The 13,363-nt window shown below is 52.0% G+C and overlaps 1 protein-coding gene across 1 annotated transcript in view; it reads right to left on the minus strand.

The window, feature by feature from the left end:
* Window positions 1-13,363, minus strand: part of ankmy1 (ankyrin repeat and MYND domain containing 1) — a 177,170-nt gene that overhangs the window by 141,247 nt on the left and 22,560 nt on the right. The window contains exons 6-7 of the mRNA XM_078564626.1: window positions 10,851-11,359; window positions 9,922-10,087 (exon numbers count right to left, since the gene is read on the minus strand). Coding sequence (XP_078420752.1) covers window positions 9,922-10,087; window positions 10,851-11,359 — 675 coding nt within the window. The remainder of the gene's footprint in view (window positions 1-9,921; window positions 10,088-10,850; window positions 11,360-13,363) is intronic.

Genomic DNA, 13,363 nt, shown 5'->3' on the forward strand with positions numbered 1-13,363 from the left:
CCCCCCTCCCGCAGTGACTAACCTCCCCTCATTCTCCCCCCTCCCACAGTGACTAACCTCCCCTCATTCTCCCCCCTCCACGTTGACTAATCTCGCCTCATTCTCCCCCCTTCCACAGTGACTAACCTCCCCTTTTCTCCCCCTCCCACAGTGACTCACCTCCCCTCATTCTCCCCCCCTCTACAGTTACTAACCTCCCCTCATTCTCCCCGACCCACAGTGACTAACCTCCCGTCAATCGCCAACACTCTACAATGACTAACCTCCCCTCATTCTCCCCCTCGCACAGTGAGTAACCTCCCCTCATTCTCCCCTCTCTACCACATGGAATAACATCCCCTCACTCTCCCCCCTTCCACAATGAATAACTTCCCCTCATTCTCTCCCCTCCCACAGTGACTAACCTCCCCACATTCTCACCCCTCCACAGTGACTAACCTCCCCCCATTCAACCTCCATCGACAGTGACTACCCTCCCCTCTTTCTCCCCTCTCCCTCAGTGACTAACTTCCACTCATTCTCCCCCACTCCACAGTGACTAACCTCCCCTCATTCTCCCCTGTCCACAGTGACTAAACGCCCCTCATTCTCCCCTCTCCTACAGTGACTATCCTCCCCTCATTCTCCCTCCTCCCACAGTGAATAACCTCCCCTCATTCTCCCCCCTCCCACAGTGACTAACGTCCCCTCATTCTCCCCCCTCCACAGTGACTAATCTCACCTCATTCTCCCCCCTCCCACAGTGACTAACCTCCCCTCATTCTCCCCTCTCCCACAGTGACTATCCTCCCCTCATTCTCCCAACTCCCACAGTGACTAAACTCCCCTCATTCTCCCCCTTCCCACAGAGACCAACCTCCCCTCATTCTCCCCCCTCCCACAGTAACTAACCTACCCTCATTCTCCCCCTCCACAGTGACAAACCTCCCCTCATTCTCCCCCTCAACAGTGACTAACCTCCCCTAATTCTCCCCCCTCCACAGACACTAATATCCCCTCATTCTCCCCCATCCCACAGTGAGTAAACTCCCCTTATTCTCCCTCTCCCACAGTGACTAACCTCCCCTCATTCTACTCCCTCCTCAGTGACTAACCTCCCCTCATTCTCCCCCCTCCCACAGTGACTAATCTCACCTCATTCTCCCCCCTCTCACAGTGACTAACCTCCACTCATTCTCCCCTCTCCCACAGTGACTATCCTCCCCACATTCTCCCAACTCCCACAGTGACTAACCTCCCGTCATTCTCCCCCTTCCCACAGAGACCAACCTCCCCTCATTCTCCCCCCTCCTACAGTAACTAACCTATCCTCATTCTCCCCCTCCACAGTGACTAACCTCCCCTCATTCTCCCCCTCCACAGTGACTAACCTCCCCTAATTCTCCCCCCTCCACAGACACTAATATCCCCTCATTCTCCCCCCTCCCACAGTGAGTAAACTCCCCTTATTCTCCCCCTCCCACAGTGACTAACCTCCCCTCGTTCTACTCCCTCCTCAGTGACTATCCTCCCCTCATTCTCCACCCTCCCAGTGACTAACCTCCCCTCATTCTACTCCCTCCTCAGTGACTAACCTACCCTCATTCTCCCCCCTCCACAGTGAATAACCTCACCTCATTCTCCGCCCTCCCACAGTGACTAACCTCCCCTCATTCTCCCCCCTCCTCAGTGACTAACCTCCCCTCATTCTCCCTTCTCCACAGTGACTACCCTCCCCTCATTCTCCCCCCTCCAAAGTGACTAACCTCCCCTTATTCTCCCTCCTCCACAGTGACTAACCTCCCCTCATTCTCCCCCCTCCTCAGTGACTAACCTCCCCTCATTCTCCGCCATCCTCAGTGACTAAATTTCCCTCATTCTCCACCCTCCCTCAGTGACGAACCTCCCCTCATTCTACTACATCCTCAATGACTTACCTCCCCTCATCCTCGCCCCTCTCCACAGTGACTAAACTCCCCTCATTATCCCCTCCACTGTGACTAACCTCCCCTCATTCTCCCCACTCCCACAGTGACTAACCTCCCCTCATTCTCCCCCCTCCTCAGTGACTAACCTCCCCTCATTCTCTCCCCTCCCTCAGTGACTATCCTCCCCTCATTCTACTCCCTCCTCAGTGACTAACCTCCCCTCATCCTCCCCCTCCCACAGTGACTAACCTCCCTTCATTCTACTCCCTCCTCAGTGACTAACCTCCCCTCATTCTCCCCCACCCCCCGTGACTATCCTCCCCTCATTCTCCCCCCTCCCACAGTGACTAACCTTCCCTCATTCTCCCGCCTCCACAGTGACTAATTTCACCTCATTATCTCCCCTCCCACAGTCACTAACCTCCCCTCACTCTCCCGTCTCCCGCAATGACTAACCTCCCCTCATTCTCACCCCTCCCTCAGTGACTAACCTCCCCTCATTCTACTCCCTCCTCAGTGACTAACCTCCCCTCATTCTCCCCCCTCCACAGTGACTAACCTCCCCTCTTTCTCCCCCGCCAACGGTGACTAAACACCCCTCATTCTCCCCCCTCCCACAGTGACTAACCTCCCCTCATTCTCCCCCTCCCCCAGTGACTATCGTCCCCTCATTCTCCACCCTCCCACAGTGACTAACCTCCCCTCATTCTACTCCCTCCTCAGTGACTAACCTCTCCTCATTCTCCCCCCTCCCACAGTGACTAACCTCCCCTCATTCTCCCCCCTCCACAGTGACTAACCTCCCCTCATTCTCTCCCCTCCCACAGTGATGAACCTCCCCTCATTCAATCCCCTCCCACAGTGACTAACCTCCCCTCATTCTCCCCCCTCCACAGTGACCAATTTCACCTCATTCTCCCCCCTCCCACAATGACTAACCTCCGCTCATTCACTCCCCTCCACAGTGACGAACCTCCCCTCATTCTCCCCCCTCCCACAGTGACTAACCTCCCCTGATTCTCCCCCCTCACACAGTGACTAACCTCCCCTCATTCTCCCCCCTCCCGCAGTCACTAACCTCCCCTCATTCTCCCCCCTCCTACAGTGACAAACCTCCCCTCATTCTCCCCCCTCCCACAGTGACTAACCTCCCCTCATTCTCCCCCTCCCACAGTACCTAACCTCCCCTTATTCACCCCCTCCCACAGTGACTAACCTCACCACATTCTACCCCCTCCACAGTGACTAACCTCGCCACATTCTGCCCCCTCCACAGTGACTAACCTCCCCACTTTCTCCCTGCCTCGACAGTGACTAACCTCCACTCTTTCTCCCCGCTCCCACAGTGACTAACCTCCAATAATTCTCCACCACTCCACAGTGACTAACCTCCCCTCATTCTCCCCCCTCCACAGTGACTAAACGCCCATCATTCTCCCCTCTCCCACAGTGACTAACCTCCACTCATTCTCCCCTCTCCCACCGTGACTATCCTCCCATCATTCTCCCTCCTCCCACAGTGAATAACCTCCCCTCAATCTCCCCTCTCCCACAGTGATTATCCTCCCCTCATTCTCCCAACTCCCACAGTGACTAACCTCCCCTCATTCTCCCCCTTCCCACAGAGACCAACCTCCCCTCATTCTCCCACTCCACAGTGACTAACCTCCCCTCATTCTCCCCCCTCCCACGGTGACTAACCTCCCCTCAATCTCCCCCTCCACAGTGACTAACCTTCCCTAATTCTCCCCCCTCCACAGTCACTAACATCCCCTCATTCTCCCCCCTGCACAGTGACTAACCTCCCCTCATTCTCCCCTCTCACACAGTGACTATCCTCCCCTCATTCTCCCCCCTCCCACAATGAGTAAACTCCCCTTATTCTCCCCCTCCCACAGTGACTATCCTCCCCACAATCTCCACCCTCCCAGTTACTAACCTCCCCTCATTCTACTCCCTCCTCAGTGACTAACCTCCCCTCATTCTCCCCCCTCCACAGTGACTAACTTCCACTCATTCTCCCCCCTCCCACAGTGACTAACCTCCCCTCATTCTCCCCCCTCCCACAAGTGGGTAACCTCCCCTATTCTCCCCCTCCCTCAGTGACTAACCTCACCTCATTCTCTGCCCTCCACAGTGACTAACCTCCCCTCATTCTCTCCACTCCCACAATGAATAATCTCCCCTCATTCTCCCATCTCCCACAGTGACTAACCTCCACTCATTCTCTCCTCTCCCACAGTGACTATCCTCCCCTCATTCTCCCTCCTGCCACAGTGAATAACCTCCCCTCATTCTCCCCCCTCCCACAGTGACTAACCTCCCCTCATTCTCCCCACTCCACAGTGACTAATCTCACCTCATTCTCCCCCCTCCCACAGTGACTAACCTGCCCTCAATCTCCCCTCTCCCACAGTGATTATCCTACCCTCATTCTCCCTCCTCCCACAGTGACTAACCTGCCCTCAATCTCCCCTCTCCCACAGTGATTATCCTACCCTCATTCTCCCAACTCCCACAGTGACTAACCTCCCCTCATTCTCCCCCTTCCCACAGAGACCATCCTTCCCTCATTCTCCCCCTCCACAGTGACTACCCTCCCCTCATTCTCCCCCCTCCCACAGTGACTAACCTCCCCTCATTTTCCCCCTCCACAGTGACTAACCTCCCCTCAATCTCCCCCTCCACAGTGACTAACCTTCCCTAATTCTCCACCCTCCACAGTCACTAACGTCCCCTCATTCTCCCCTCTCCCACAGTGAGTAAACTCCCCTTATTCTCCCTCTCCAACAGTGACTAACCGCCCCTCATTCAACTCCCTCCTCAGTGACTAACCTCCCCTCATTCTCCCCCCTCCACAGTGACTAACCTCCCCACATTCTCCCTCCCTCGACAGTGACTAACCTCCCCTCTTTCTCCCCTCTCCCTCAGTGACTAACCTCCAATAATTCTCCCCCACTCCACAGTGACTAACCTCCCCTCATTCTCCCCCCTCCACAGTGACTAAACGCCCCGCATTCTCCCCTCTCCCACAGTGACTAACCTCCACTCATTCTCCCCTCTCCCACAGTGACTATCCTCCCCTCATTCTCCCTCCTCCCACAGTGAATAACCTCCCCTCATTCTTCCCCCTCTACAGTGAATAAGCTCCCCTCATTTTCCCCCTCCCACAGTGACTAACCTCCCCTCATTCCCCCCTCCCAGTGATTAACCTCCCCTCATTTTCTCCCCCTCATCCTCCCCCTTCCACAGTGCCTAACCTCCCCTCATTCTCCCCCCTCCCACAGTGACTAACCTCCCCTCATTCTCCGCCCTCCCACAGTCACTAACATCCCCTCATTCTTCCCCCTCTACAGTGAATAATCTCCCCTCATTTTCCCCCTCCCACAGTGACTAACCTCCCCATATTCTCCCCCCTCCCACAATGACTAACCTCCCCTCTTTCTCCCCTCTCCCACAGTGACTAACCTCCCCTCATTCTCCTCCCTCCCACAGTGACTAACCTCGCCACATTCTCCCCCCTCCCACAGTGACTTACCTCCCCTCATTCTCCCCTCTCCCACAGTGACTAACCTCGCCACATTCTCCCCCCCTCCCACAGTGACTAACCTTGCCACCTTTTCCCCCCTCCCACAGTGACTAACCTCCCCTCATTCTCCCCCCTCCCACAGTGACTAACAACACATTTCCCCCCCTCCCACAGTGACTAACCTCCCTTCATTCTCTCCCCTCCCACAGTGACTAACCTCCCCTCATTCTTCCCCCTCCCACAGTGACTAACCTCGCCTCATTCTCCCCCCTCCACAGTGACTAACCTCCCCTCATTTTCTCCCCTCCCAAAGTGACTAACCTCCCCTCATTCTCCCCCCTCCCACAGTGACTAACCTCCCCTCATTTTCCCCTCTCCCACAGTCACTAACCTCCTCTCATTCTCCCCCCTCCCACAGTGACTAACCTCCCCTCATTTTCCCCCTCCCACAGTGACTAACCTCCCCTCATTCTCCCCCCTCCCACAGTGACTAACCTCCCCTCATTCTCCCCCCTCCACAGTGACTAACCTCCCCTCATTCTCTCCCCTCCCACAGTGACTAACCTCCCCATATGCTCGCCCCTCCACAGTGACTAACCTCCCCTCATTCTCCCCCCTCCCACAGTGACTAACCTCCCCTCATTCTCACCTCTCCCACAGTGACTAACCTCGCCACATTCTCCCTCCTCCCACAGTGACTAACCTCCCCTCATTCTTTCCTCTCCCACAGTGACTAACCTCCCCTCATTCTCTCCCCTCCCACAGTGACTAACCTCCCCTCATTCTTCCCCCGCCCACTGTCACTAACCTCCCCTCATTCTCCCCCCTCCACAGTGACTAACCTCCCCTCATTCTCGCCCCTCCACAGTGACTAACCTCCCTTCATTCTCCCCTCTGCCACAGTGACTAACCTCCCCTCATTCTCGCCCCTCCACAGTGACTAACCTCCCCTCATTCTCCCCCCTCACACAGTGGCTAACCTCCCCTCATTCTCCCCTCTCCCACAGTGACTAACCTCGCCACATTCTCCCCCCTCCCACAGTGATTTACCTCCCCTCATTCTCCCCTCTCCCACAGTGACTACCTTCGCCACATTCTCTCCCATTGCACAGTGACTAACCTCGCCTCATTTTCCCCCCTCCCACAGTGACTTACCTCCCCTCATTCTCCCCCCTCCCACAGTGACTAACGTCGCCACGTTCTCCCCCCTCCCACAGTGACTAACCTCCCCTCATTCTCTCCCCTCCCACAGCGACTAACCTCCCCTCATTTTTCCCCCTCCCACAGTGGCTAACCTCCCCTCATTCTCCCCCCTCCTCGGTGACTAACCTCCCCTCATCCTCCCCCCTCCCACAGTGAGTAACCTCCCCTCATTCTCTCCTCTCCCACAGTGACTAACCTCCCCTCATTCCCTCCCCTCCCACAGTGACTAACCTCCCCTCATTCTCCCCCCTCCCACAGTGACTAACCTCCCCTCATTCTCCCCCTTCCCCCCAACTAATTCACCCTCACAGACTTCCCCTCCCTGACTCCCCCGATCACACTGCCCTCCTGGATTCTCTCAAGGAATCAAAAATCTCCATCCTACTCTGCCTTTCCAATGAATATCAGTAACTTGCACACAGCGTCCCTTCCATCGCCAGCCATATCGTGGCGTCTCCATTGATATCCTGGCTCACGGTGGCAATATCTCACTCATCCTGTAGCCTCACCCTTCCCCTCTGCACTTTCTCCTCCCCCCCCTGCCTTCTCCAACCTATTACAGTGATGGTGTGGCCTTCATCATCAAATGGCACCCTGGTCTCTCTCCCTACTCTACTGGCACCTTCTCCTCCTCACGCCTGTCTCTTGTTCCACCCTTCTCACCTCTTCTTTAATAAATTCTTCCCCTACCATTCCTAAGCCCCATTCCCGAGATAACCTCCCTCGTCCTCCCTCAGCCCCTGCCCTGAATGACACCTCAAAGTCAGCAAACTCAACGTCCATTTCAACTCCCCTTGACCTCTCATTCAAATGGCCTTTGAACTCCAAAATCTTTCCTCCATCTAAGCACTAATATCCACCCTTCAGCTTGCATCTCCTGTGAACTTTTTATCCCCTCGGTCCTGATCATTAATTAACCCATCTCTATTCAAGTTCCTGTAACCCTCACCACACCACACACCCCTACCCCATCCAACCCACTTCCTCTGTTTTGCTTTTGGAAAAAACTCCCCTTCAAGCCATTTAGATCAGCACTTTGCAACTCCCCATGACCTAACTTTTGGCTTTCCATTTCCTACAATCCTTTTACAACCATGGATTTGCTCAGCCATTCCCCAACTTCTGCCTTTGTGTCCTTGGCCCCAGCAAATCATCTGCTGTCTCCCACCCCAGTCACTCCTCCTGGAGTTGAGGCAGGCTCACTGGGCTGGATGGTAAACTCCTGCTCCTATTTCTTATGACCTTATGGTCCCGTGAACCTGCTTCGTCACTCATTAGGATCACAGCTGAACTTCAACCCCAATTCCACTTTTCCCATTCAATCCCCATTTCCTTTCAATCCCTTAGAGCCCAAAACCTATTGATCTCACGCTTGAATACACTCAGCTACTGAGCAAGCACCACCCTCTACATTAGCAAATTCCAAAGATCTCAACCCTCTGAGGTAAAGCGCATCTGGTGCACATCTGGATTTGCCATCCATCGCCGCATTAAACGCTATTGGGCCTCCCTCTCTTCAACCAAAACTGCTCCCTATTCCAGGGTCAACCCTGGGAGCTAAAAAAAAGCCCCTACCTTTGCCACTCCCCTGTCCTCTGTGCCTCACCCTCGCCTCTGAGTCAGAAGGTCATTGGTTCAAGTTCCCATTCCAGAGACTTGAGCACATGACCTCGGCTGCTGCACTGTCCGAGGTGCCATTTGCAGATGAGACCTTAAACCAAGGCTGTGCTCTCAGCTGGGTCTAAAAGATCCTAAGGTACTATTTCCCCCTGCTTCATGGCCAATATTTACCCTTTGATTTCCATCAACAAAAGGAAAAATTACCTGGCCCTTTCGGACTCGAAACGTTAACTCTGTCTTCCTCTCCACAAATGCTGTCAGACCTGATGAGTTTTTCCAGCAATTTTTGTTTTTGTTACCTGGCCCTTAACTGCTGCTGTTTTGGAGCATTGCTGTGTGGAAGATTTCCTCCATTATAACAGCGGCTACACTTCGAAAGTGTCATCCCCTCCATGACATCCTGGTCCACTTTTCAGTCACCTGTAAAGTCCCTTCCTTACCTCAGCACCTTGCTATGCAAGTGTACAGGAAGAGGCACCTCCCCTTTATCTCCTCCCTTCCCATCAGCCAATGGCCCAAACACTCCTTCCAGATGAAATGGTGATTTAGTTATACTTCTTGAAAATTAGTATCCTGTATTGACTGCACACCATGTGGTCTGCCGTACAACGGGAAGAGCAAACAGTCTGGGTGACGACTTTGCAGGACGCCTCCTTTCAGTTCGCAAGCAATGGCCCCGAGATTCTTGTCACTTGTCCTTTGTGGTCTCTGCCCCATTCCCACTCTGGCCTCTCTGTCATTGGCTTCCTACCCTGCTCCTCATCTTTTGATTAAGCACTTCACAGTCATCTAGCCTCAACATTGAGTTCAACAATTTCATGACTACTGCTCCCATTTTTTCAGACAGCAACTGTTGGTAATGATTCTGCTATTTCCATTTACACCTCCCACTTTACCTGTCCCATTCCAATTCCCTTTCGCCTCTTAGAACCCGTCAATTTATCCAAGGATTTTTTTTGTCAACCATTCTAAAAATTCCATCTTTGGTTCTCCATTCAATTTTTCTGATTACATCATTGAGAAGTGCTTTGGGCCACTTTATGATGTTAAACACATTGTTTACATTGGGGTTTCCCAAACTGTGGGTCACGAACCCCAGTGGGGTCACGAGATGGGATTTTGGGGTCGTGAGCTCCAAGGTAGCTATGGCTGCCATGACTGAACAGCTGCGAGGTTGCTTTAAATCCTCTCAATTTTTTTCTAATGGGGGGTGGGGGGCATGGATAATGAACAGATCTTCAAGGCCTGATTCCTGCTGCAAAAAAAAAATCCTGTGAAAAGGTAAATGTTTTCTTTAAAAAAAACCCTCAAGTTTAAACATTGCCCACCACACTCAATCTCACTACCAGACCCCGACCATTGCTCTCAGAAATCCCACCTCCCCCACCACCACCCTCACTCCCCACAGCTCTAGCCCACCACCCTGCTTTCACTCTGGGGCCGTGGCAATTTTCAAGGATTAATATGGGGTCACAGCGGGAAAAGGATTGGTAAGCACCGGTATAAATGCAAATTATTGTTGAGTTTCAAGACTGCATGACACCTCAGAGCCTTGGCCCTAGTCATACTGTCACCTGTGCTTTGTTAACACATCACGGCATCCAATCACGTCAGTGGTGGCTATTCCCTTCATTGTGCTGCTTTGAAAGTTTAGTGCATTACCTGAAGTTGGAAGTTTGGGTCTGCTTTGTTCTCCAGTAGTAACTTGATTGCTTTGAGGTCCCCTGCCAATATAGGGAAATAGAGTGGTGGCATCGGAATTGTGGAATTATTGGGATCAGCCCCTCTGTGGAGAAGCAGGCTAATAATTTCTCTTCTCTTCTGATGTCTAGGAATGGCAACACATATGAAAAAAATAGAATTGTGCTATCATTTAGTCCATGATAATTATGATAAGTCAAGGATTAACACATTTTAATGCAGGCGCATTGGAACAAAGGGCCAAACTAAATGGAGCCACACTGGACATGTACTCTAGTAATGGAGCAAGGAAGAGTTAATTTGACTGCAGAGAGGTCAGTGCAATTAGTAATGGGGCAGGGGAGAGTGTGAGGATAATTTAGCCTTAACACTGTATTTAGGAATGGGGAGGGGAGAGTAGGACTCTGACTGGAAAGGGCCTATGCAGGAAAGCTGCACGTTTGATCCCTATGTTGAGTTAGCAGGTGTAGACTTGGGTGTTTACAGTAATGGCACAACAGTGGGCCTCAGGACCCTAGAGTTATTGAGCCAAGAAAATAAGCAGCCTTGGGTTTGCACTGCAGATGGTGGTCAGATGAGGGCACTTGGTGTGCAACTGGAGTCATTCCTCATGGCAGCCACTCACTACTAGGCACTAGAAGTATGCAGGGGCAACCTGTCATGAATTTGTACCCTCTGCTTGAGTTGGTGCTCCCATCAGGCAATGAGAAGATGGAGGGGTGGGGAGGGCAGAAACTGAGGAAAAACATCTTGCATGGTCATCAGTTTACAGTGATCTGGGTCAAGTGTGTTGGTGGGTAATGTGTTTTGGGTTGTGTTTAGTTGTTTGCCTTCAGTACAAGAGCCCCAGGAACACAAGTGAGACAAATGGTTGCTCTTGTCGCACCTACCGAGATTTTACCGCTGCCATTCTCCATACTCTCTCATTGTGCGTGGAATCAGGCACCCCCAAGAATTTCTCAGCCGAGCTCTTAAAATGCTGGTTCCTACTTAAGGCTTGAGCTGCATGTTGCAGCTGTTGCCCAGTGACATTGAATTGAAAGTGACGGACGCTCTGTGAAGAACCAAAGTTAGTAGTTGAGGGAGGCCCTGCTGATGGTGACAGTAGGCTCTCAGTATCCTCGTCAGTATCAAGGACTGAACCTTCCTCCTCCGTAGGCTCTTCGAAATTCAGACTCTCCTCCTGCGCCGCCTGCCTTTCCACTGGCCATTTCAGCTTACTTGTGTTTTCTAGCGACAGTGTAACGGCTGTAAGCTTCTTGAAGCTTATGCTGTCCATTCTGAGTTTACTGTCGTGAATTGAGATTTTTTTGGCCATCTTCACCTGGGTGGTCAGTTCATCATCTGTTTCCTCCTGCGTTTCCTCCCTCTCTAGGGCTCTAGCAGCAGACAGCTGGGCCTGTTAGGAAAAGGAATACAAGGTGAGGTCACCGCAAGGTGCGCAACAATAAACTCCCCAGTGAGAAACCTGAGCAAAAGACTGAGTTCCTGGCGCAAGATACCCAACAAGATTAAATTGAGACACTTTTGTTTTGGACCTAGGAGAAAGCATGGGGTCAATTTGGAAGTAAAGTTTGGGTTTACATTTCATGATTTGCCATTTTCAGTCCCATAGCAGGGACGCATATCACAGAAAGTGGCTTATTTAATTCATGACCTCGACTGTTTCAGCCCTATTAGTTTGGAGTGCAACAGAGGGGAGGGTCAAGGTTTGGTAAAATTACGCCAGCATCTGAACTTCCTGTGCTCCCACTTTGGAAGGCTCTGCACTGGAGCATTAGGCCAGGCAGGATGACGCATATGTGAGCATAAACTAGCCAAAAGGAACATAATGCAGCACACTTCAAAAACTGGTTCTTAAAGCTTTTTTTTTAATTCATCCATGGGGCGTGGGCTTCGCTGGCTGGGCCAGAATTTATTGCTCATCCATAATTGCCCTTGAGAAGGTGGTGGTGAGCTGCCTTCTTGAACTGCTGCAGTCCATGTGGTGTAGGTACACCCACAGTGCTGTTAGGAAGGGAGTTCCAGGATTTTGACCCAGCAACAGTAAAGGAATGGCGATATATTTCCAAGTCAGGTTGGTGAATGACTTGGAGGGGAACTTCCAGGTGGTGGTGTTCCCATCTATCTGCTGCTCTTGTCCTTCCAGATGGTAGTGGTCATGGGTTTAGAAGGTGCTGTCTAAGGAGGCTTGCTGAGTTCCTGCAGTGCATCTTGTAGATGATGCACACTGCTGCTACTGTGCGTTGGTGGTGGAGGGAGTGAATGTTTGTGGATGTGGTGCTAATCAACCAGGCTACTTTGCCCTGGATGGTGTCAAGCTTCTTGAGTGTTGTTGGAGCTGCACTCATCCAGGCAGATGGAGAGTATTCCATCACACTCCTGACTTGACCCTTGTAGTTGGTGGTCAGGCTTTGGGGAGTCAGTAGGTGAGTTACTCACTGCAAGATTCCTAGCCTTTTACCTGCTCTTTTAACCACAGTTCAGTTTCTGGTCAATAGTAATCCCCAATGGGGGATTCAATGATGGTAACGCCATTGAATGTCAAGAGGCAATGGTTGGATTCTCTCTTGTTGGAGATGGTCATTGCCTGGCACTTGTGTGGAGCGAATGTTACTTACCACTTGTCAGCCCAAGTCTAGATATTGTCCAGGTCTTGCTGCTTTTGGACATGGACTGCTTCATCTGAAGAGTCACAACTGATGCTGAACACTGTACAATCATCAGTGAACATCCCCACTTCTGACCTTATGATGGGAGGAAGGTCATTGATGAAGCAGCTGAAAATGGTTGGGCCGAGGACACTACCCTGAGGAACTCCTGCAGTGATGTGCTGGAGCTGAGAGGATTGACCTCCAACAACCACAACCATCTTCCTTTATGACTCCAACCATTGGAGAGTTTTCCCCCTGATTCCCATTGACTCCAGTTTTACTAGGGCACCTTGATGCCACACTCAGCCAAATGCTTCCTTGATGTCGAGGGCAGTCACTCTCACCTCAACTCTGGAGTTCAGCTCTTTTGTCCTTGTTTGAATCAATGCTGTAATGAGGTCAGGAGCTGTGTGATCCTGGCAGAACCCAAGCTGACCGTCAGTGAGCAGGTTATTGCTAAGGAAGTGCCTCTTGATAGCACCTTGATGACCCCTTCCATCATTTTACTGATGATGGAGAGTAGACTGATGGTGCGATAATTAGCCGGGTTGGATTTGTCCTGCTTTTTCTGTACGGGACATACCTGGGCAATTTTCCACATAGCCGGGCAGATGCCAGTGTTGTAGCTGTACTTGAACAGCTTGGCTAGGGGTGTGGCAAGTTCTGGAGCACAAGTCTTCAGTACTATTGCTGGAATATTGTCAGGGCCCCATAGCCTTTGCAGTATCCAGTGCCTTCAGCCTTTTCTT

This window comes from Cetorhinus maximus, chromosome 19 (assembly GCF_964194155.1).
Source record: "Cetorhinus maximus chromosome 19, sCetMax3.hap1.1, whole genome shotgun sequence".
Lineage (NCBI taxonomy): Eukaryota > Metazoa > Chordata > Chondrichthyes > Lamniformes > Cetorhinidae > Cetorhinus > Cetorhinus maximus.